Here is a 25,081-nt window from a genome sequence, read left to right on the forward strand (position 1 = left end):
CATGCTTTGCCAAGCTATGGGCTCACCAGGGGAGGCTTTTTTCCCCCACAAGCCAGCAGATAGTCCTGCTTCCCCAACCTTCAGGTCTCTGATAAGAAAACACTGCTGAAATTCCCATGTCACACCCTGCTGCTTACCCTTCCTGGTCTCCCATCAGCACTGCTGTGCCTGGGATTTGTTTGCAGTCCTGGGAAGAGAGGAGTCTGGAGGGTTCTCCTTTGCAGACATGTAATCAGGCCGGGTGTCAAGGCAAAAATGAAGCATGTGACAAGGTGGGTCTGAGCACTAAATCTCCTGCCTCCCCACCAAGCATTGCTCAGCATACAGCTGCCTCTGCAGTCCTGCCCAGAGGAAGGGATGCCAAACACTGCTCTTGCACTTACTAAATTGCCATCATTAACCAGGGGGCTGCCTGTTGGGGCTGCCTGTTGTACAAACAGCTCAGAAGACCTTTCACAGAAGCAGAGATCTTTCAGCAAAACCTCTTTTTTTAAGAGGATTGGGTGGTGGGTGGCAGGCAGGGCAGTGGTGGCACATCTGGCTCCCATCTGAATGATTTGTGGAGGAAGGATGCTGGGCTCTGCTGGGAGCAGGTGCTGGGTAGGAGGCACCATTTCTCTTAGAAGCTCTCTAAGTTTAGCTTAGCCCAAACCAATGATGAAACATTGAGAGTAACTATGTAGGTTTTGGATGTTTAGCTATAAAAACTTCAAGTAACTTAATGTGAAATGTGTGATCCTGGTGGCTTTAAGACAGTGTTCACCCCTCTCTGTTACCTAACTTGGGGTTAGATTTTAACATCAGTAGCTGCAGGAAAAGCTTGGTTCAGTTGTTCAGGTTTTTTTGTTTTAACTCAGATGGCAGGCCTACTAAGGGAATTCTTTGTGACAGAGATGGCAATTCCACTTGCCTCCTATTATACAAATGCCCTTTCTTTACTTTAAGCCATTAAAACAAACCCTAGTGGGGATAGCAGTGGGATCTGGAACAGCCAGGATGTGACAGTGACTGCTTGTGTTGCTTCCCAAGCAGGGTAGCAATTACAGGGAGCAGGGGATATGAGCAATTTTTAACACCAATTTTAGTCTCTTTGGTAAGGATCTGATTTAATTTAAAGTAAATTTATGCTGTGGATAAATTTATTATCCGTGATACTGGGCAGAGCTGCGGTATCATGCTGCAAAATGACTGACATGGTCAACATGACCCTATTAAATCAACTATTATCTTATTGTACAATTGGCTGCAGAGCTTGTGATCCCCTTAGCAGAGCTTTGTGGTGAATATCTAGAAATCCCATTAGTAATCTGCAAACTTGGGCTTCAGTACTGTGATAGCACTGGCATGTGTTGTGCTGCTGGGTCATTAGCTGGCTTCTAAGCTGAAGTTTGGACTAGAAACAAGGGCCAGGTTTTTTTACTACTGTGGGTAATTGGTTACTGGAATGAATTACCCAGAGGTGGTAAGCTGTCACTTGAAGCATTTAAAACATGATTTATTACTTTAGAGAGAGTAACTGCTCAACAAGTCCTATTTGAGCTGGTAGTGTGGACAAAATTCCTGGAGTGTGTGTGAGCCTGGAATAAGTGACTGTTGTGGTCAAGTGGGATCTTCAGTGTTTGTAAAGTGCCCTGGAGGAGCTGCAGGCTGTGTGGTTCTTCATGGGCTCCAGTGACCACTGCCTCCACTTGGACCTCATAGGGCATAGTTGGCCCCATAGTAAAAATATGTTTCATTTTATGGAAAAAAAAAAAAAGTCAAGAAGCTTTAGATGGGCAAAAGCTGGCATTGTTGTGTCTGGGCCAGGACCTTGGCTTGAATTGGCTGTGATGCTTTCAGTTGATAATAACAAGAAGGTTCTTTTCTGAAGCTGCAGGTGTGTGTGTGGGTCTTCACTGAGTTCACCTCTCCCTGTTTCACCAGCCCTAAGGAAAGAGCTGGAGTAGTAGCTAGAGCCACTGTTACATTACCCCAGTTTAATCAAGGGGATGTTTTATACTGAAACCTTCAGAAGGAAATTCTTTTCATACTTTTGACAAGCTTCTGTACTGAAATTTCTGAATGCCAACAAGGTGGAAATGAACTGGAGCTGCCTTGCTAAAATCTAATGGGTTTAGATTCTACATCTCTTTCTGTGCTAATGTGTGGTGCAGCTTAATAGGAGCAGAGCAAGTCTGAAATAGGCACTGCTTAGGCTCTAATGTGTGGTTTGCATGCTTTGTAGGGTGTAGTCTGGTCTCATGAACTTGAACATCCATTAGTGGAAGCCATCTCTTGGTGTCCCTCTGCTCCAGAAGGTGTCAGGTCCATGTACACTGAGGATGTTGTGGGCTGTGACGCCAGGGGCAGCCAAGTGGAAGTGAAGGGTGCCTGCTCTGCCTGAAGATGGTGATGTAGGGGCACCCAGGGAGAAGTAAAATGGTTCTTCTTGGAACAGCTGAATGTTTGGCTGTCTGCATAATAGATGAGTGTGTATCTTAAATACAAAGATATTCCTGGGAAAAAACACCCATGTGTTCAGGGGGGGTGCCATGGATTGGGTGAAAAGGTCTCGTTGCAATAGGTAAGGAGGCATGAGAGCACCAGAAAGTGTCAGCACCTCTGGGTTTCTGTCTCAGAGCTGGATTTTTAGTGCCCTTCCAGCTGGCAGGTTTCAGATTTTGGGGAGAATCAGCCAAAATTTCACACCTTGAAGTGCCACCAGCACCCTCAGAGCTGCTGCTTAGGACAAAGCAAGCACATGCAGTTGCAAGACTATCTAGCCCAGCAGCCTGTTGGTTGTAGTATCTGCCAAGCATGGCAGTGGTTCGCAGTCAAATAAATAAATAACATTAATCTTCACTTTATTTGGAGACTTCAGCTTTGATTTTTGAGTGTGGAGTGAAGAATGGGTCAACAATCTGCGTGCTGAAGGCTGTGGTGTAGTCAGAGCGAGCTCCTGGTTTTTAATTTCAGTGACTTTTCAGTTACCTTTTGTGATGAGAATTAAATTACTTGATTACTTTGTGACAAATCTTCAATAATTCATTAAACTATAATGATGTTACAACATCCTAGCAATCCCTCCCATCCCTAAAGTTTTGTTTAGATTTCATTTCTGCTGTAGAGTGGGCTCTGTGTTTCAGATTAAAGGCTGCCCATCCAGGTATTTCAAACCAGGCTGTCATCTGGAGAATTGATAACTGGCGTGCTCACACTTTAGTGCTGCTAAATGGTTTTTCTTCTCTACAGGATAATTATATTGATCGGAGCTCAGAACTTCAGAAATTGGATTGTGGTTGCATAAACTGTGTTTCAAAACTCTAAGCTGTATTATACAGGAAAAACACCCCCAGTAAAACCAGGCCACCACCAGTGTTCTATGTAATGCTCCCAATTTGATGCAAATTGGGCTATTTTTGACGCAGCATCAGCTTAAAAAGAGAAACTGCCACTGCTCCTTGGCCCCTCGCCCTCAGTTTAACACCAGGGCTAATTCTGCACTTGCTGGATCAAACCTTGGTGCAATCCAGCTCTCGGGGGGGTGGACCTGGATACCTCTGTGAAATGTTTGGTTTCATCCTGACGAATGTTTCCTGAGGTTTTTACCTTAACAATAATTGATTTGGGGCTATTGGCTGCCTGGCCAAGAGCAGTCTCTTGTGATAGCTGGGGTGAAGGTGTGTGCAGGAGCACTGCTGGGTCGTGGTGGTGCTGGTGCCTGCAGGTTGAAGGCAAGATGTGAGGTGTCTGTGTGGAGTCCTCTGACCTTGGGTGATCCCGACAGCTCAGGCACTGGAAAACCGAGGGTTGAGGCAGAGCTGTGCCAGGCTCCACGCAGTGACACCCACAGGGTGGTCGATGGAGCTGGCAGAAAAGGGAAGTCTGAAACTTGAGGTTGAATATAACCTCTGGCTGATGGAGAGCAAAAAGATGTTTAGATTTAGGAAACAATCCTCCTTTTCTAAAAGCAAGCTGAAGAGTGTCAAAAGTAAAACCTTACAATGCCAGATGTTCCTGTGCTGCCCAAACCAACCAAGCGAGTGCTTTACCAGGGAGGTGGAGACTTGACTTTTTTTTAAAAGCCAAAAAGCTGCCAGTGTACTTGAATTGAATAATCCTGGGTTCACCTTGAGACCCCGAAGACCCATTTACCTCTTTGCCTCTTCTCTTCCAGGCTGGACGCAAAGAAAGGAGTGATGCACTGAACTCTGCAATTGATAAAATGACCAAAAAGACCAGAGACCTGCGTAGACAGGTAATTAATGCATGAAGTTGATAGGTGTAGAGATAAATGTGTGTGTTTTGGCATGCTTGCCCTCTTGGATATGTGTTATTTGTTGGCTTGTTCTTAGTGGGCAGCGGGCTTGCCTTTTGCTGCCTTTTGAAGCATGGGGTGGAAATGTAATCCCCTGTTAACTGTGTAACAAAGATGTTAGATTCTTAGTCACCTTCCCTGCAAGAGAGCTTTAAAAAAAAAAAACCATCAACAAAAAACCCCACCAACTCTCTTTTTTTCTCTTTATGGATTTAGAACATAATCAGGTACATTTTGTAATTTTCATGCTATTCATCTCCAAGAGCCTATTTTCTTTGAGGACTGTATGCATCATCAGTCTTTTGTCCATTTGTTTTTTTAAAGCAATATATTTGCCTTTTCAAGTAAATGAGAATAGGGAACAAGTTTGTAGAAAAATGTTTTTATTTAAAAAAAAAAAAAAGAAAAATAGACGTTAAATCAGCATGTTGTTTAATCAGCTGAGGGAAAACAGCAAATTTACTCAGGCAAAACCAATATGAGCTGCTAAATCAATATTTGTGGCCAAACTGGTGAGTTGCACTTATATAACTAATCTTTTTTTTTTTTTTTTTTTTAAGGAGATTTAATTTAAATTGAAGCCAAAAATGTATAGACAAGACTTAATGCAGGGAAAGCCTTGGTCACACAAAGGAAAAAGGATCAGTGACAAAAGTTCTTAAGCTTTGTGTATGACTATAGTAAAAGGAAAGCAGCAGTGAAACACTACTGAAAAATAACTCATCCCTTTATTTTATTTTAGCTCCGCAAAGCTGTTATGGACCATGTATCAGACTCTTTTCTGGAAACAAATGTTCCACTTTTAGTACTGATTGAAGCTGCCAAGAATGGGAACGAAAAAGAAGTTAAAGAATATGCCCAGGTTTTCCGTGAACATGCCAACAAATTGATTGAGGTAAGATGGTACAAATTAAAATGAAATTATCCCCAGTTAAATTAAGGCAGGGAGAGGCAAAAGGCAGTTTTCAATTATCCTGAAACAAATAGAAAATTCTGCAATAAATTTACTTTTTACATTTTATTTAAATGATTTTAAATACCATTTTATTTAATATTTGAATAATATACAAAGGAAGCACCTAAAAACCCAGCAGTTGGTGTTACATAGCCCACGTAGCTTTAGGTATTCTACATATTGTGAGCATGTTATGGTGTTACCTTGATTTGTGAATTGGAGATGGTGATAAAGGAGTGAGGGAGATGATGGCATGGGCATGGCTGTCCTGCTGGACAATTTGACTCATTGCTTAGAGCCAGGAGGTTTATTTTCTTCTCAGAAAACACCAGTGAATATAACATGCTTTTTAGGTGAAGACTCTTAGGATGAAAACCTGCATGTTTTTGTGTAAAAGATCAAACAAAAGATAAACAAAAAGCTCACAATGACAACAGAACTGATCCCTGGCACCTTTTCCTAATGAAAACCAAAGGCACTCAAACAGGACTGATCTGTCTTAACTAAAATGCATTAAAGGTCATCAGCCTACTCCTACAGGTAATGGTTTTCCAGCAAGTAGAGAGTTTGCACAGAGCAGCCTGAGGTCATACCCTGTGTTCATGGTTATGTCTTACTAACCATGTCCTCTTGGTGCTGTTTTTGCATGAGGTTTTTTTGTTCCTGTTGATGCTAAATGGCAAGGAACAAACATCTGCAGGTATTGCTGAAGAAAGATGCCACTAGGAATAAATTTCAAAAGCTCCTTCTGTGCTCTCCAGTGTCTTTTGAGGCATCTGCTGGCTTGTGTGCTTAACCTCAGCAGCTACCTGGGAACAATCAGATACTGGTTGATGTGTTTTTGCTCTCTTAGTATCACTGAGTTTGATAATGGAGTCCATGTGCCTCCTGGGCTCATTGGGAATACTTTCAACACAACTTGACAGATTTAAATTACTCAGGAATAAGACTTTTATCGAACATCAGTAAAAGTAATTTCTGACTCTTGCTCAAGATACTTTTCTCACTTTTTTTTTAAAGCCTTGGGGACTCTGAGCATGATGCTCAACTGCCCTGTAGCCTGGGGTGCATCAAGCTAGTCCAGCTCTTCAGAGTTGCTGTCTAATCTATGAAAATCTTTAATTCTTTGAAGGTATCCATTCTTCTTTACTTCTGGCCTGCAGCGTTTCAGCATAAATGCCTTCTTCATGTAGTATCAAAGATGTTTTGTTCTAAATTCTAAGAAATGAATGTTGTTTGACAAAAGAGCAGGTGGAAGATAGTGCTGCTGTACCCTGCCTTGGCAGCAGGATATGACCATGCCAGGTGCAGTAGTGAGAACATTTTGAAGCATGTTTTGTCTAAAGCCTCTCTTCTTCACGCTGCAAGCTAGAAAATTATTTTGGGGACTTGTTTACAGGAGAAGTTGAATGTTACAACAATAGGAATGACTGTTCTGCCACCTCTTCAGTGGGTGTGTGTCCACATGGGGAGTTTATCAAAATAATTACAAAGGAGTAATTGCTCTGCTCCCTCTGCAGCTCCCTCCTGTCCTTACCAGGTGAGCCCTTACTCCCTGCACCTTCAGAATACTTGTGCCCTCTGAAAAGCAATGGGTGGCTGTCCATGCTGGCACATAAGAGTGGTTTTTACTGACCTTTAGCTTGTGTGCAAAATGCCAAGCTGCAAATTAGTTTTACAGAACTTCTATTCAGCCAAACGGTCTGTCTTTCAAGAAAGACTATTCCCCTGGAAGTATGCATTAAACAATATTTCTGACTGGCATCAAAAGGTTCTGCTGAAATGATATGCTGCTGCAACAACTTTTTGAAGGCTTGCTTATTGCTTTTGCTGTCTAAAATGTAACTATAGCTATAGAGCAGCATGATGGAGATGGCTTATAAACCTCTTCCAGGAATTTAGATGGATTAATATATACCCTTAGCTTTGACAGAAGGGGAATAGCACTCCTGCAGAGCCCTGTTCCCAAGGGGACAGGGAGCCACTGCGGAGTTGTCCGTGATGTCAAATTTACTGTGAAGGAAGAGGGGTTGGGGTGGGCTGTGCTCACATTGTCTGTGAGTCTGTGGCAGAATGGAGAAGGATATTTGTGAGCTCCTGTATGATCTTGCTTTCAAGCAGAAAGCTTGACTGAGTTACCCAGAGAAGCAATGAAAGATTGTGTAAGAGCAGAGCGGATGATGTTCCTCTTGGTGAGATGAGAAGGGATTGCTTTTACAGATAATTATGCTGGGGAGTTTATCTTAACTACCCTCAGAAATGCTGCTGAGTAACTGGAGACATCAAATATGACAAAACAGCTGCAGCACAGCATGGAGCTGTGTTGAGTATCACCCTGTGATTGACAGGCTCCTGTGCTTCAGAAACAGGAAAAAGGGAATGTGTCCTTTCCTTAATGCTAAGGGATGGGAAGAAAAACACGTGAGATGCTTGCACTGCTCTAAGGGACTCACCACATCCACATCTACATTAGTGACAGGTTTTGTGCATTGGATTTAGTACCCCTTGGTCCTGTGACCTGGAGGAGTCAGTGCTGCGCTCCTGGTGAACCAGCCACTAGAGGGGACTGGGAGATACCTATTTCTTTATATTCTTGACACTGAACTCTTGCAGGTGTTGACTAGAGGGGGGGAATGGCAGTGCTGGCTCTGCCCTGGGTCAGCGTGAGGGGTTCTCACTCCTGCTGTGCAGAGGTGTTGATGAATCCTTCAAAGGAGCTGTAAAGAGATGCAGGCACATAATTTGGGTCATTTTATTTTGAAACATTCCCTTCTTGGCAGCAGAACACTGTCTGCTTTGTGGTTCCTGAAGTTAAGGCAGCCAAATTTATCCAAAAGGTGCAACAACCACAAAATCTCACTTGCCTGCTGGGTCTTTATCTTCTAGAGAAACCACACCAAAGCTGTGTCCCAAAGGGCTTCCATCTGATCTGTCTCTCATGTAGTAAAATGCTAACACCCTTATGCTGCCTTTTGAAAACTGAGAAATGGCAAAATAGTAAAATGAGACTTGTCTCAGTTGAATAATACATTTCAAAGATAGCTTTCAAAATTGCTCTCTACTAACAGTCCATTAACTACTTAGTGCTTTGCCTGAATTTTGTTAAAGGAGTTTAATTCAGGAACTGAGAAGCTAATTTAAATGCAGCACACAAGGATAACAGAAGAGAGAGCATTTCAGGAACCAGTATAAGAAAAGTTAAATACACTTGTGAACAATGAGAGCCTTCCCCTTTACAGATTGTAAAGTGCTGTCTTGCCTCCCAGTGGTTTTTTACGGTGCTTGGTAGCCTTGGCTCTCCAGCCTCTGACTTTGCTCTGGAGCAGAGACAGCTTGGCGTTGGCATCCTTGGTTTGGATGTTCCTCCCTGGAAGGAGCTTGGCTGGTCTGCAAATTTGTCCTTGCTTGTACTGATGTCACTTAGCACCATGCTGACTTTTTGTTTGTCCCAGTCTTTGTGTCCCTTGTGCACTGGTTGCCTTTGTACTGCTCCCAGTAGTCACTGCAGTGGCACTTCTGGCTGTTCTCTGAAAAGTGAAAAAGCCATAAATGGTCTGAGGAAACTTCTGCCACACCACTGAGTGCTTTAGAAAAGAAAAAATCAGGGTGTCAATTTGTCACTATTTTGTACTTTGTAGCTTTTTAGTGGAGAAGTTTTTCACACCTTAAGAAATGAGGTAGCTAGAAGGTAGATGAGAACAGATTCCAGGCTAAAATCTTCTGGTAGCTGTTTGCTTGCTGAAGAATATTTGGGAGAGTTTGTAATTCTTTAAGAACAACAAGCAATCTTACCTTATTCGGTAACCCAGTACCCCTGTGTCAAATGTTTTTCTCAAGTTTTATTTTAAAGTCTCTTTCTCAGAGAAACTTTGGTAAGACTGGAGAGGTGAAAGCTCTCAGTGGTATTTCATAAGCATAATTTCTTCTTTTCAAATGGCTTTAGTTTATCTGAAAAGACTGCTCTGTGCCTTTTGTTAATGCACTGGGTTGTATCTTACATACGGAGAGATGATTTTCTCATCTTCAGTGAAAAGCCATGAACAGATGCAGACTGCAAATTTATTTGCTTGGAAAAAATCACATTTGAGCACTTGCAGCAGCTCAAGCTATCTGTAGCCTTTCACGCTGACGTTTCCCCCTTCTGCTGCCCTAACTGTCTAGCCTGCTGTCCTAGACTAATTCTTCAGACCTCAGTCTAAAAATACCACTCTCCAAAAGCCTAAAGACTTGTACACTTGCAGCATTTTAATTGCAATTTATCCTGATTTGCCCATACTTTCAGCCTGTATCTTCTTCTGAGAGCCTCACAGCTGCAGGTTTTTTACAGGTGAAAAAGAATCTGAAGTGGGTAAAACATAGCTTGGTTTTAAAATAATAGTTACCTTTTGGACTTCAGACACAGCAAAGGTTTTGAAAAGCTGAGGTTTGCTTGTCCTCTGTTCATGAGATACAACTCATCAGGGCACAGCCAGTTGTCTCTGTGATTAAGGTATGCACTTAGTGTTTGTGAGTCTTACCCATTTATTTATCTTCAGACTCAGGTTTGTGGTCTGTTTGTTTTTCTTTCGAAAGGAATTGTGTGTTAAAAGAGAAACATCCTTGTGCTGTGGTCTGGAAAAGAGGCAGTTAGTCCAGCTCAAGACTAATTTTGCATTTTAATCTGGAGTGGAAAATGTCTCTCCCTAAGAACAAGCACGTTTGCTGTAATTTGTCTATAGACAACCTTGGCAGCAATTTAAAACAAATGCCTTTAGTAAATGACCAGTATAACTCTAATGTGCCCTATAAAGTCTGACACTCTTCAAGAACCAATCCACTTTCCTTGTAAGTTCATTTTATTAGTCAACTAATTCATAAATAAATTAAATTCTACTCGTAGAACATGCTTTCCTTGCATTTATAATTGGTAAAGTAGGAAAACCTCAGCAGAAAAAAAACTTTTCCATTTTCCAGCAAAACTGGATATACAAATTTAATACATCATACATAAGTAAAGGCAAATGACCTTTTAATAGGATAGCTTTTGTTCTTGTAAGGCTTATTTGAGGCCAGTCTTCTGGCCTCCAGCAAATTATGTATGAAGGGATCTATAGTAAGAGCCTTCAGGGTAGTATTTCTGTCCAGATTTCATTGTAAGTACCCACGGGATGAAGCAAAGTCATTGGTAATCTGACAGTGAAACTGATGGGGGAGGTGAAGTGTTGGAAGGGGAACTGCAATCCTCACATATGTGAAGAGTGCTCAAGGTGTTTGGAGACTTCTTCTCTTTAAGGAGTATCCCAGTTTGTTGCTGCTGCATGGAGGAGAGACATTCCTGCCACCCCTCTTCCACAGGAGCAGGAATGATGTTGGATGACTGTGGGGCTTGGTCTTTAAACACTGTGGCCAAGGGAGATGTGAAGGGTGTAGAGGTTGGAGGTGAATGAGGTTAGGGTTTGGAAAACCAGTCATGTCTTTTTACCCCACTAAAACCAGCCCTGTATTAATCCTTTTCCATTTTCCTTTGGCAACAGAAAAGCATTGGGGAACGGGAATTGTGAACAGGAAGTCATGAAGCATAAACACAGTTAAATGTAGGTGCTGTTTACATGATGTCTTCAGAGGCAGGTGAAAAAGGAATAGAGCCTTGGCCTGTTTAATTTTCCAGATATTATTGCCTTAATTCCAACAGCATTTTAAATGAGCTCTCTGCGTATAGCTTTGATAGATACAGCATCAATATTTTCATTCTTGGTCTCTGTGTAGATCTCATTCCTCTTACTGTTTTGTTGCCTTCTTCAAGTGCATAACATGCTTATAATTACCATTAAAATTGCCATGAACAGTTATCTGAGTTGCCAAGAACTGGTTTAAAGAGCTAATAATAGGCACCAAGTTGTAACCCTCTAATAAAATCATAAAGCTGCTCGCTTTGAGCAATAAACAAACTGAGACAGGAAAGAATTATAGTTTCCACTTTGATAAACCTTGAAGTGTTTTTCGATAAGGATGATTATTCAGGTACTGTCCAAATATCACTGCTAGAAACACTTATTTTCAAGAAAAACATTTGTGTGGCTAAGAAGCTTTGATGGTGAGGTTGCGCTTTGAAAGTTTTAGCTTAAGATCTGTTCTACATGACATACCAGCAGTGTGATTTCTGCCATGGTAGCTCAGATCGACTTGTGTAACTAATGTGTTTTGTGCTTATAACAACATTTTATCACTTTAGCTTGTTTGTCTGAGGAAGGAATAGTTTTTGTGCCAATAGTTACATCTGCTGCTACAGCTGCGTCTCCAAGGGGCACGGTGCCCACGTCGCACACTGGTGTTCCTTCACCAGCTCTGTTCTCTTAAGTCAGGTCTATGGAAAGGAGAATCAAGTCTGGGAATGAAGGTATTCCTGTCCTGCTAGCACTTGACTGCTGTGAATTATGTATTTTATGCTATAGGTATTTTAATTCCCTGCAAACACCTCTTCTCCCTCCTCTTTGATTGAAAAACCTTCCTGTTGGTGAGAAAGAGACGTGCTCTCCTTTGCTACTCAGTAAATGGAGCCCAGTTTGGTTTCTTGTGCTGCACAAACTCTGAGTTTTTCTCTTTATGAACCCTTGACAGCCCATGGGGTTGTACTTTGTTAGACAAAGATGTTTCCTCCAGGCATGGAAGGAGCTCACCAGTGTTGAATAGGAGGAGTGCTCTGCCTAGAATGGCACCAAGTAGCTGGAGACAACTGGTTTAGGCTGGGAGCCAAATGCAAAGCTGTATTGTTTAGCTGATTTTTAGACACACAGACACAACTTGAAGGGTGCAAGTTTTGAGATTTGATGCCAAAAGAAACCTTGAAAATACCTCAGCAGTTTGCCTCAGTATTATAGAGAGCAGAAAGTACATGAAATATTGTCCTGTTTCAGCTGGTTGCTAGCCTGTAGAAATAAGCCTTGAAACCCCCATTTTCTCAGTGCCTAAACCTTCCGAATGAAAAAGGATAACATTTTGCTTGACAGTTTTTGTTCCATCTAGCTGAAATTTCCCTTTCATGTCTTCATAACCAGACTTGAAATTAAACCTGCTTTTCTACGTGAGGTTGTAGAGCTCTGGAAAAAGCAGTTATCTCAGTTTTCGTCCATCCTTCCCTCTCAGTGCTTTACATCTGGAGTTTTTCTGTGTGGTGCTTCTTTCATTTAAAGACTTTGACTGTTGTAAGTTAAGACATTGGGATTCTGTTGCCCACAGCAAGCTCTTGCAAGGTTCCTCCTGTGGAGCTGCAGCTACTTGCAGCCACCAAAGTCAGAAAATCAGAGTAGCTGACAGTGTGACTCCTGGTAATTTGCTCCAAAGTCACTCTGGACTTGATCCAAAGTCTTCCTGCCATCCCTCTGTGTGTTAAAAGAAGTGGCACTTTTTTGTGTAATTAATAATAAGCTATGCCTCTGCAAAACCAGGGAGTTTATAGCATTTATAGCTTTAAGTCAGGCTTCTCCCTCACGTGGTACCTACTAGGATGGATGTTAAAATGCTCACGTTTGTCCTGAATATTGTAGTGTGTGAGTGAATTAATAAATGTATGGACTTATTGAATAATAAAAGCCTTTTAAAAAAATTTTTAAGAGAGTTGGAGATTACATAATTGACACATCTCTTCTGAGAGTCCTCAGTTGCCACTTAGTTCTGCCAGAACAGTTGTCTCTGCAGATAAATTAATTTCATGGGCTTTGACCATCATGAAGTGAATCTGGACAATTTTCTTAATGTGGGGGAGGAAGAAATTAGATGTGCTGTTATTGAATTTTGTGAGAGTATCACTTTCCCTTAGCAGATCTTCAAGGCTGCCTGTCCGTTCTTTTTGGGGGGGATTTAAAATGGGGGATTTACAGTTGCTTAAAAGTGGTAGTTAGCATTCCCAGAGAAATTCTAACAGAAAAATTTAAAAAAACAAAAAACAAACAAGAAGTTCAATCAGAAGTTTCATCAGTAATTGAAATGCCAGGAACAACTTTGAAAAGCTTTGTTTCCATGTAGCTTAAATTCCTAAATCTTCTGTGTATAACTGAGTGTGTATTTGTTGTCTTTGCACAGGGATTTGTGAGCAACAGTTATGAGAGGGTACTGCTTAATGTTAAATTGAAAAGCTTTTCAGTCCATCTGAAAACTCAGTTCTGCAGTGCTGGTTTTACAGTTGCAGTTTTAAATTATAGTGGTCAGACTACTAGGATTTATTTTGTATGGACTTGTCTTCTGCATAGCCATTGCAATTCTTGTTTATAAGAGTGCTGCCTAGCAGAAGAAACTGTGACAATTTTAAATTATGCAACAATAAACACATTAAAGCCTTTGGATTACCCTGCTGCTGGGAGGTTGGGTCCAGCACCCATTTAGAAGGGGTTTCTGTATTTGACTTTCTGAAGAAGCTGCCCTAAAAACATGACTTCTAAATCAGAACAAAAACCTTGGCATTGCTTTTCTGAAGTCAGTCCAGATGCATGAAGCAAAGATTTCTACAGTGTCAGCCTTTGAAATCCTTGGAAAAGAAGGTGCAGTATGGGAGAGATTGTAGTTTCTTTTTTTTCCCTGCTTTTTTTCTTTTGTTTGTTTGTTTTTTGTTTTCTAAAAAAAAGTGAGTTGTCAGTCCTTTAATAAACACTTCATGTGAAGTAACCCTGTTACCTAAGCTAGGATGTCAGTACCAAGAGAAGGCTGAACAAGTACAAAGCTCTAGCATGATTTCTTGATTATTTTCAACAGTGTAATATAAGCAGCTTAGTGATGACCCCATGGTTGTGTAGCTGAGGCTACTGTAGTCTTTGAATTGCTGGAAGGCACAGCTCCATAGCCACTATGTGAACAAGCTTTAAATTCAAACAAACAAACAAAAGATATTTCAGGTGAAAAAGGTGAAAACTGCCTTTTAATTGTCAGAAAAGGCAGTTGCCTACAACAGCTGACAATCCAAATACAGGCTGACAAATCATTGCTAATGGAGGAAAGAAGTGCTTTAGAAATGCCAGGATTTTTCTTGCTTTTAAAATTAGTAAATTCTGAAGAAAAAAAATTACTAGAACTTGAGATGCAATCTCAAGCATGACAGATGGCACAATATTTTTTTTTTTATTATTTGCATTACACGTTCCTGTTAATAATTGACCCTTTGCACTGAGACAGTGTCCACCTCTAGGGGGAACCAGGTAAGTCATGTCTCCTCCAAAGGCATCGCCTCATTTTGCAGTCACATACGAGTAAGATTTGAGTTCTACAAACTGATCTGTGCTTGAAACCCCATCTCCAGTTCAGTTCCTCCTGCTTTGAGTTTCCCTTGGCACCAGTTAGTTGGTTCAGTCTGCAGAGATGGCCGCGGCTCTGCGTGTCCCAGGAATGCTCCCTGCCTTTGTCACGGGGGGGTTAATTGAAGCTCATTCATCTAAACAGCAGCAGCTGCTTTGAGCCCATCTTGTCTTCTGAGATACATGGAGACATCTCTGGGACATGGTTGAATATGCTTTGCACTAAGAAAGTCTTGATATTGCAGCAAAAAAGACGCTTTTAAATTAGCCTGTTAGTGCTGCACGATGTATCGGCACCGCCTCAGTCTCATTTCTTTAGTCTCTCTCTTCATTCCCTCTGTATTTTTAACTTTTTTCAAGAGATTGCTCATTATGGCTGATTACATTATTTGCAATTTTTTTTTTTTTTTTATCTCCTTTGATGCCTATGCTTATGTAAAGGGGCTTGATGATTGTGAATGGTAAGAACGAACAAATGCAGCGGGAATTCAATTGCTATTTTGCTCTCAAGCACAAGTGTTCTTTCTAAATCAAGTCTGGCCACTTACTGTGTCAGTCAGCTATGGTGCTAGAGTCTCAGAGAAAGTATTTAATTTAAATTTGATTTGAGGGGAATTTCTGCTTGCTTGAGGTGCTCTACTTTTAAGTTTTAGGAATGTGTGATTTTTCAAGTGCTCTGCATGCTTTAAAACAAATTGGGCCACAGTTGATCTTCATCTTGGCTGCAAAATCACATGTAATATGTATACCTGTCACGCTGGCCAGCAGTACCCTATCTTCTCTGCAGACAGGGAGTGTCAAGTCATTCATCAAATGTCACACAGGAGTTATTGATGATGGGTGTTTCAGAAACCTTGGAAAACACATCTCTTACTCGTGGAACCATCCGCTTCAGCTGGTACTCGCAACTTGAGAATCCATGGTGTGGACCATGCTATCACCTGATAGTTGGTGGCAAATTAAAGTACATCATTGTAATGCCATTTACAACTTGAATAATGAGTTCCCATAGCTCTTCTTAAGTTTCACATTGTGAGAGGTTTGTGAATGTTTCCTAATACTTTGACAGAGTCTTCCCACCAGTCCAGCAAATGCTGAGTTGCCACGTCCTGCAACGATCTCAAGTCATCTCCCCTGCTGCCACCTCCCTGCTTTGCTCCTATGTGCAGCAAATAGTTTGCTGGGAAATTGGTGTGCTAATCTGGCAGAGAAACTAATCCCCCAGAGCAAAAAGCTTTCTTTTGGATGGGTGTGTTGAAATGAAGTGTAGAGGTTTGGAGACACAGCAGTAGGATGAGCTGCAGCAGCCAACGGTTGGATCGTCTTCGGCTGCCAAAGACCTCAGTCAGGGAAGCACACACACTTCTTTCATAAAGGTTGGCAGTCCCAATCAGGCTATTTCTAAAGAATTGCCATCAGTGAGGTATTCAGAAGAAAAATGACTGTTCAAAAAATGACTGTGCAAAAAAGCAAAATTTCATCGTACCATGGCTGGGACACTCAATTGTCAACTTCTTTGCCTCTCTGTATTCAGACAGAGCGGGGTTTCTATGCCCTTGATTCATCACTCTTGGCTTGAGAGAGAGCACAACATCTCCAGATATCGGAGAGGCTGATTTTGTAGGGCTTCAATGTCGCTTTTATTCAGTTCCTACTCAATGGAGCTTTGTGTTCTTCTCACTCCTAGAGATTGTAACTGCTGCTGCGGAGGCAGAAATAGCCTGAAAATATGGATCATAAAGGATAGTGGCAAACTGGTGTTTCTCAAAAATACGACCTGTGCTTAAAACAACAGCAAAATCTTTATTTGACTGTTAAATCATGGCATCTTGCTGTCTTGTGATTTTTGAGCCTCTAAACAAAAGCATAATATACAGCAGCTCGCTGTCAGCTCGGGGATTTAAGGCATTGCAAATCTACAGGGGAGAAAAACCTGCCTGCAAAATCAAAAGTCTTTCTGATGAGGCATTGTCCAAGAGGACAGCTGTTTGGTGGTAGTGTTGTGGGGAGAGGAGATGGAGATGGTAGCTAATGTGGAGGATGGAGAAGAGAGGGGTGCAAGCTGCATGACCTTGCAGTGAACTGAAGCCTTCCTGCAGCTCCACTTCTTAACTTGTAAGTCTCGTCTACAAAGACAAGTGCAAAAGAAAGTTGAGGAGTAGGACACTAATATTCCTGAAAGCTGGCAGAGTTTTCTGCCTTACTGATGATGTGTAGTCTTTCTATCAGTGTTTTTGTCCAAATATATGCAGTTGCATCTGTTTGCTTGGTGGTTCAGTGTTGGAAACATCCCCCTCTCTGTGACAGCAGGCAGTTTTACGTCCTTTCTAACTCGATTTGGAACTGGAGGGAGAAAGAAGTTGGTCACTTTCCTGTGGGAACTGGCTTTGTAGTCCCAAAATTCATGAAAGTCACTCTTGAGGGTTGGTGGGACAGTCATGTATTCTGCATGGGAACATCAGACACAAGGGGAATGACTTGAGGAGGGGGAAAAGCTCACAACACAGCTGCAGCTATTGCTACAAAATGATCTGTGTAGGAATGTAGATGGTTGTTTAGTTCAAGGGAGAGTGGAATTTCTCCATCTGGTTGAGAAGCACTCATGGACAACTCTGTTTTTCTGGTGTTACGAAGCATCTGCTGGCTTGCTGGGATGCTTTTACAGCACGTTTACTGGGGTTTTTTTGCAGTTTGCCCTGTCTCTGAAAGGACAGTACTTGGTGTTCATCTCACTTCACTTCGTGCTATTTTTGTAAGTTTCTGTGTTCAGATTGCTCAGAATAACATGCTTGTCATTCACCTGTCAACTAAGAAACGTAATGTACTTCAGACATCCTTCCCCTGAGAGCAGCTCCAATGAGAGGAATATCTTCAATTACCAAAAAATTCTCTGCTGTCCCCTTCCTGTGTTGTTTTAAAAGGCAGGTGTTTTCCAAAGGGACTCTGTTTCAAAATGACCCAGTTAAGGATGCAGGTCAAGGTTTTGGAGTTAAGTTTTTAGCATCATGAAATACTATTCAGATTATGGGGAATTGTGGATGGATCTTCAAGATCACCTGAAGAAGCAAATGTTCTTATTCTATGAACCCTGGCACAAATGTGTCTCAGAAACACCTGCCTGATACTGCAGCCTTTGCCTGGAGGAGAACATTGAGTGGCTTAAGCCAATGCATTCAGATGCAAAACAGCTTGGACTTTGCAGCCCCCTGCATGCTGTCCATAGGTGAATTGCTTGGTGAGCCTCCAAATTCTTTTCTGTTGACACCAAGTGGGATGTAGAAAAAGAAGGAAGCATCCCTCTGCTTACACCCATCAGAATACTTAATCCTCAGATGCATGGGAGCTGGATTGTTTCTTTTAATGGTGTGGTTGCTGCTGTCTGGCTCAAGTGGGCCTTTTAACTGTTAACTTCAAGTGCTGTCAATAATGTTCTTGTATGTTTTACTGGAGAGAACTTAAATGAATTGGTGGTAACAGTAATTTATCTGTCCAGTTTGAATGATTATGGTTTTATGATCTGATGTATTATGGTTTTATGGCTAGAGAAGGAGCAGCTGTCATTAGTGCTTTCAAAATTGGTTAGAACTGAACAAATGTGGATGCTTTGTATTTCATAATGGGTTCCTGTTGGAGACAGGAAAAAATTTTCCTACAGAGGGAAATAAAACCCAATTCTAACAGTTGTGTTTGTTTTCTTCACCTCTGCTACAGGTTGCCAACTTGGCCTGTTCCATTTCAAACAATGAAGAAGGTGTGAAATTGGTTCGCATGTCAGCCAGTCAGCTTGAAGCTCTTTGTCCCCAGGTAATGAAGAGTGTGAGAACATAACATACATCCTAATAAGATGGGCAACTGGTTCTGCTTAGGATTTGTTCTGGCTTCTTAGGATCTGTCTGTGGCCTTGATGCAGAACTTGACTTTTTCCTTAATATATGTTCAGAACAAAATACAGTGTAGGCATCATGACTGAAAAACTCGAAAGTACCTGACAAAATAATTACTAGTACTATTTTTTTATTTTTTTTTTTACATAATAGCTCTGATTTCATTTGGCATGGGTGTTCTAGTAGACATTGCTGTGAGATAGTAAGCCAGTGAAGCTTCAGGGTTTTACTGTGCATGTTCATAGAGTCCCCTGGGTTGGAGAAGACCTTTAAGGTCCTCAAGTCCATCAGTAAACCTGACACTGCCCAGTGAACCCCTAAACCAGTTCCCTCAGTGCTACATCCACTTCAGGGCACAAATCCCTCCAGGGATAGGGGCTCCACCCCTGCCCTGGGCAGCCTGGGCCAAGACCTGACAATCCTTTTGGGGAAGAAATTGTTCCCCAGCTCTAACCTAAACCTCCCCTGGCACAACTTGAGGCCAAAAGTTCCTCTTGTCCCATCCCTTGGTCCTGGGGAGCAGAGCCCGACCCCCCCTGGCTCCAACCTCCTCTCAGGGGGTTGCAGAGAGCCAGAAGGTCTCCCCTCAGCCTCCTCTGCTCCAGGATCAACATCACCAGTTCCCTCGTGCTCCAGTCCCTTCCCCAGCTCCATTACCCTTTTCTGGATGTGCTCCAGCCCCTCCATGTCCTTCTTGTCTTGAGGAGCCCTGAACTGACCCCATGTTTTGAGGTGTGGCTTCACCAGTGCCCAGCACCAGGGGGACAATCCCTGTTTGCTTCTTCTGGCCACACTATTCCTGACAGAAGCCAGGATGCTGTTGGCCTTCTTGGCCACCTGGGCACAGGCTGGCTCAGATTCATCTGGCTGTCAACCAAACCCCACATTTTGCAGGAAGATGTCTAGTGAAGATGCTACTACTGCTCCTGTGTCTGCTGGTTTTTTCTGTCTGAGTAGAATATAAATATGCCCAAAAAATCCTCTCGGTAGAGTAGGATCAGAGGAAGCTGGCTATGCTTGAAGAGTTGAAACCTGGCTGAGACTACCTTTTAATTAATACCTTCTTAATGGAAAAAAGGAAATTAAGTTTATATAAACACTAGACTACCCGCTCCTGTTTTGACAGCCCTGCTGTTTTAAATGTCACTACCTAGATAGCTGGATGAAGGCTACAGTGCACTGTCACTTTATGTAATTTACATTTTTTAAAACCTGACAGGAACACAAACATGACATAACAGGAAATTCAGATCTAAAACATACAAATAAGCTGTTGTCTGGTAACCAGGAGCTAATGGAAAACGCACACTCAAAAAATGACAGAATGGTATTTTATGAAAAGCAGGTGTTTTGGCTCAGGATTATTTGGAATTTGTTCAGTTTTCCCATAAATATTGGTCCTTTTAAAACCATTGGAAAGGAAGAGACAGATTTACCCCTGTGCTTGCCTCAGCAGGAGAGAATGTTGAGGGAATAGGTGAAAGTGGTGTGAAGAGCCAGGACTATTTTGCCTTTTCTATTACTTTTAAGAGTGCTGTTACTTTCCTAAAGTAACAAACTTGGCTTGATGCAGTTTGTTGGGTTTTTTAATTATCTCCAGTGCTATTAATGTCTCCTGCATGTTGTTCCAGACAAATGCTGGTTCTTCTGAAAAGAATCATTTTAGGAGAGTCAGGTTTTCTTGGAATCTAGATGTTTCTGGTACTTGTCCAAGTCTATGGGGGTGTTTTTCACATCTCCAATGCTGAAACTTGTGTGCATTTCAAACACTTCTAGCTTTTTTCTTTTCTAGCAACTGCTTATTTTAATAAATCTACTCCTTTATAAAATAAACATCATGATAGTCAGTGTGAAAGAATTAATAAGATGTAGTCACCAAGCTAGTCACATCTACTGAAGTGCAGTTGTTAACCTTGAACTTCAGGGATTATGGTTGATACATTTAGCACACACTGGAAGCTTTGATTATCTATAAATGGACAAGAGCTATAAGTGATGGGTTTAAAAAAATCACACTCCTGAACCTCCCAGCCTGCTGCTCAGATGCTCCACTCTCTTGCCTTAATTTCAGGGTCGCCACCGAGAGGTTAGTGACACTGTAGATGTTCATAGCACTTGGAAAGAGTGCTTTTAGATTACATTACATCTTCTCTGGTTGGTTCTTTAATGCTCTAAGAGTATTTAAACATATTGTGAAGCCTGAGAGATAATCGGGGCACTTGTCTAAGCTGTTTTACAAATGGCATCTGTGGTTTTTCCTGACAATCCAGAAGTTTGTCTAACCCAGCTTGTTCTCATCCTCATCACCACCCTTACTGATCAGTCCCCAGCCTTTGATTATTCTAATCTCTGAATGCTTCTAGATGTAAGGAACAGGATAGTGAGGGGTTAGTTCCTTTTCCTAAACAATTATCCCTTTATTTTTGCAGTTTATTCCTGATGAGGTTTGCAACTGCTTCTTAATCCTTTTAGATGGCTGTGCTAAACAAACGTGGGAATTATAAGCATAAAATACAGATTTGAGCCAACATTCTCTGCCTTTTTATTTTTGATTAGATGGTATATTTCCAGGAAGATGCTGGATTAGGAATGAGTCAAGTCAATCAGTAATTGCAGTATTCTCTGAAACTCCAGTGAAGATGTCAATATCACACTGAAATATGATGTATGAAATTTAATTCAAGGTATTGCTGTGGCTGAAAGGATGAAACTGAAATTTAATGCAGTAAAGTCCCCAGGTAACCTCTTAAATAGCTTAGCTGAGTAGTAGCCATTCTGGGAGTAGGGAACTCCTGGTTAAAGAATGATTTCTGCAGAAATCAATCTGTAGAGTTAATTATAAAAGCTGTATCTCAAATAGAGCAGTTATTTAGTCTCTTGCCATAAGCAGCCTATTTGAGCTGGTAGCAGGTATGAGGAGCACGCAACACTTCAGAGTAGTTAGGGAGGACTAAGAAGCTTTGTTGTTACTGGCAAAAATCACTCACTGTCAGCATCACCTGTGGGTTCAGACATCCTCAGGTTTGAATTTCATTCTTTGAGGGAAAAAGCAGAAGCAGAAAATTTTTCATCTGAGAAGTCTCAAGGAAAGCAAGCAATTAAATTTGTTTAGTGTGGCTAATGCTACTGGAAATCAGCTCTTCCTCAAGAGTAACATCATCCTTTGTGCTCATGAGTCCCCAGCAAATTAATGCAGAAGTGAATGCAAAGCTAAAGACTTGATGTGTGTAGAATTCCCTTTTGATGGTACAGAAGGAATGTTAAGAAGAGCTGTGCATGTTTTGAAGGAGGCAACTGGGTGGCTTGTGCAGAGCTTGCTTTACAGTGGAGAAATAAGGCAGGATTTAGGAAGTCACTGGTGGTTTTCTTCATGAATCCTTGACTTACAAGCCTGCCTGAATGATTGATTTTTTTGGTTTTTTTGTTTTGGTTTTTTTGGGGGTTTTTTTGGCTGAAAGTCTGTGTTATCAAAGTGAAATAATTGGGCCCAATATTTTGGAGGAGTTACGTGCAGTTCTTCAGCCTGGTGGGGTGGGGAACTGAGCTGTCTGTGGTGGGTGAAGGTGAAGAGACAAAAGTCTTCCATCACTACAGCTAAATGTTAAAAAAAATTGTTATAATAATGCCTAAGATGTCTTTCATGATGAAAATGGAAAAGTACTGCTGTGAAATGCTTGGAATAGTTGCCCGTGCCTCCGTTTGCCTAGCACAGTCAGAGGGGGAGGGAGTTTTCTCTGCCTTCTTGATAAATACAGAGCTTGCCGATGGTAAATTAGTGAAAAATTTTGTTTATCTCAATTCAAAAACCTGTATCCTTAATTGTAACTGTGGCTTCTGAGTTCTGTTTTCAAGAAGTCCTTGCTTCGGGAGCCTGCAAAAGCTGTTTTGTAACAGCATTTTGAATTAAAGATGTCTGAGTGCTCAACCAGAGGAGTGTTTCTGATCATACAAGCTGTAGGTGTTTAGAAAGCAACAGTGAAAATGTCCCAGCACAGCTCTTGAAAGCAAAGAGTATTGCTCCAGCCTTTTGATGTAACAGTCTCCTGTCACTTGCAGCTGCTTTTACCAAGTATATGTTCTGTAAAGCCTCTCTGAACTTCATCTATAGACTTTTATGCAAATTGCAGTCAAGCTGGGACTTAGAAAATTACTATGGATTAGAATGGATATGAATTAGATTAGTTGGGTATTTGCTTCTGCCAGCAAATCTCTCTTTGCCTGTAAACCTGACCATCCTCTGGATGTCCTTACCCACAGGCAGGGTGGTTGGTGCATCTCACCCTTCCCTGCACAGTCAAGTGAGTGTTGCCTCTTAAACAAGCTCCAGATAATTCTTGGATTAAATGACATTTTTAATAAAAATAAATTGGATCCTCTCATATTAACATCTTGTTTTAATAATTGCTGTTCCACATCCTTTCATTCCAATCTTGAAAGCCTGAAAAGTAATTTGCTGCTTATAGATTTCTGATGAGGCAGATGGTTGCATATGCTGATCACACCTACTGGCACAGATAGGCAAAATACCAAAGCATAAAGAATCCTACATAAAGGTTCCAAATAGCACCAACACTTTTGTTTAAAAGTTGCAGCATCTTAAAGAAACAAACAAAAAAACCCCTGCCGTACCCTAAAATCAACCAATCCCAAATGTGGTCTGCAGACTTTCTCTCCTGGAGTCCCTGGTTACTGCCAGTTCCTCATGGCTGTCACTTTCCTTGCATTAAAACTTAATATCAAGCATTCGTCCTCTTTTTTTCTTCTCTTGGAAAGACTGTCAGATTTTTGGAGTGTTCTGTCTCCAGAATTCTTGGTTTGGCTAATTACAGGTGCTTCAAGCCTTTTATTGGCACTGAGTAGAAATACTTGAACAAGAAGAACCCTGAGCACTTGGGTTGCAGTGTTGTATCATGCAGGCTTGATGCGAAGAACAGCCAGCACAGGACAGATGTGTCCATCAGGGAACCAGTACCAGAGACTCCAGCAGTTACTGATGTTAAGAAGAAACAAAGCTAGGAGAAAGGGGTTCAGTTCTGTAGCAGAAGGTATGTGAATGTGCAAGGGCACTGGGTTTTCCCTGCAGGCACAGTGTGATCTCTGAGTGCAGTTGCAGAAAAGCTTCTAGAAAAGACACAGGGTCCCTGGAACCCCCAGAGCTGCAGCAAAATGCAAAAATGCAAAATGAAGCAGCACAAATGGGCACCAAAACAAATGGTCCCAAAATTCTTGCAGCTGCAGCAGTGAGTTGTACTATTAATATTGGCTACAAATAAAAATGCTTTTTCCATATCAGATAGGATAATTATCTGTATGCAAGTAGTGAATACTTTGACTGTCAGACATGCTAAACTGGAAGAGGCTGTGTGATCCCAGCTGAAGTGTGTAGCTGTGGGTCACTGTAGCAATGGAAGGTGCCTGCAGTCACTCTCTGCTTAACTTGCAGGAGAGGAAAGTGCTCGAAGGACCTTTTGTATACTTGAGCAAAGTACTGGAAATCAAAGGAAACTTCTTCTTTGGGTGTATCAGGCTCTGTACACTTGCTACTCACTGTCATTACAGCTGGAGAAAGTGCTAAACAATTTCTGTGTGTTGTGCTTCCAGGCATCTTGGCTCGTAAGAGCCTGCAGAGTGCTTTTTGCTGTATTGAAGTCTGTAGAGGGTTAGCCCATGTAGACATGTGTATGAAAACCTGGCCTTGGATGTAACTGGAAGCAACTTAGATGTCTTGTTTATGAACCCTTTTTTCTACTTGGAGCAAAATACAATTAGGAGCAGGGAAGGGCATATTAGTAGGGTGAACACTGGAGGTAACTTTGGCATCTGATATATGTAGAATTAAATTATGAGCAGCTTCCTACAAACTGCCTGTAAGCAAGTGATGCTTTTGATAATACAGAAAAAAACACAGGTGCTAAAATCTATCTGAGCAAGGGGCTGGGCTCAGCTGGTGTGTGGCAGCTTTGATGGTAAGGTCATGAATTCCTTTGCTGATTTTTGGGAAAGCTGCAATCCAAAAATCATGCTTTTGCTTCTGCTTTCCAACTTGCTTTCCCTTTTTCACTCTTGGATCTTCTCCCCAAGGCAAACTTGATCCTGTTGTCTGCTTGTCAAGTTCCTTTTCACCCACTCCAGAATAAAACTGATTTTCACATCCCATCTGGGGCTCAGTTTGTGTGTTTCCCATTTTCCTCCACCCCTGAGATGAGGGCTGGGTGCTTGTTTTACTAGCTTTTTTAATTCATTTTTTTAAAGGCAAAATATGCTGAATTTGAAGGTCATGAAGCTACTTTCCAACTCATTACCCAAATGCCACAAGGAAGCTGCTAAATGAAGATCTTTATTTTTAAACAAACAAGTGAGTTTTTTAGGAACAGCAGCAACTTTGGCCATGGAGAAAATGGTCTGTAGTGGGGGAAGGGGAGAGGACTGAGTGTTTGTTTTAGAGCTCTTAAAAGTGAAACCCCTTCTTATTGTGGCACAGTATCATCCTAAAACCACTACTATGGGAAACGGGGCAAAGCTAAACCAGCTTCAGAAAGAACAGTTGGCTGGAAAAAGCAAAAAGTCCCTCTCAAGAAGACTGAGGTACAAAATAAGTACTTACAGTCATAGAGAGAGTTACGTGGCTGCCAAACTACATTAAGATACAACAGGTCAGGATTTCAATGCAAAATGAATAGGTGAT

General features: G+C 41.6%; 1 protein-coding gene across 3 annotated transcripts in view; it reads left to right on the forward strand.

Annotated features, from left to right (window-relative positions):
- CTNNA1 (catenin alpha 1) overlaps window positions 1–25,081 on the forward strand; it is a 113,098-nt gene that overhangs the window by 61,600 nt on the left and 26,417 nt on the right. For all 3 annotated transcript variants that reach the window (XM_071759284.1, XM_071759286.1, XM_071759285.1), the window contains exons 8-10: window positions 4,157–4,237; window positions 5,040–5,192; window positions 18,224–18,316. In XM_071759284.1, the coding sequence (XP_071615385.1) occupies window positions 4,157–4,237; window positions 5,040–5,192; window positions 18,224–18,316 (327 nt within the window). The remainder of the gene's footprint in view (window positions 1–4,156; window positions 4,238–5,039; window positions 5,193–18,223; window positions 18,317–25,081) is intronic.

Source organism: Heliangelus exortis, chromosome 15 (assembly GCF_036169615.1).
Source record: "Heliangelus exortis chromosome 15, bHelExo1.hap1, whole genome shotgun sequence".
NCBI classification, from domain to species: Eukaryota; Metazoa; Chordata; class Aves; order Apodiformes; family Trochilidae; genus Heliangelus; species Heliangelus exortis.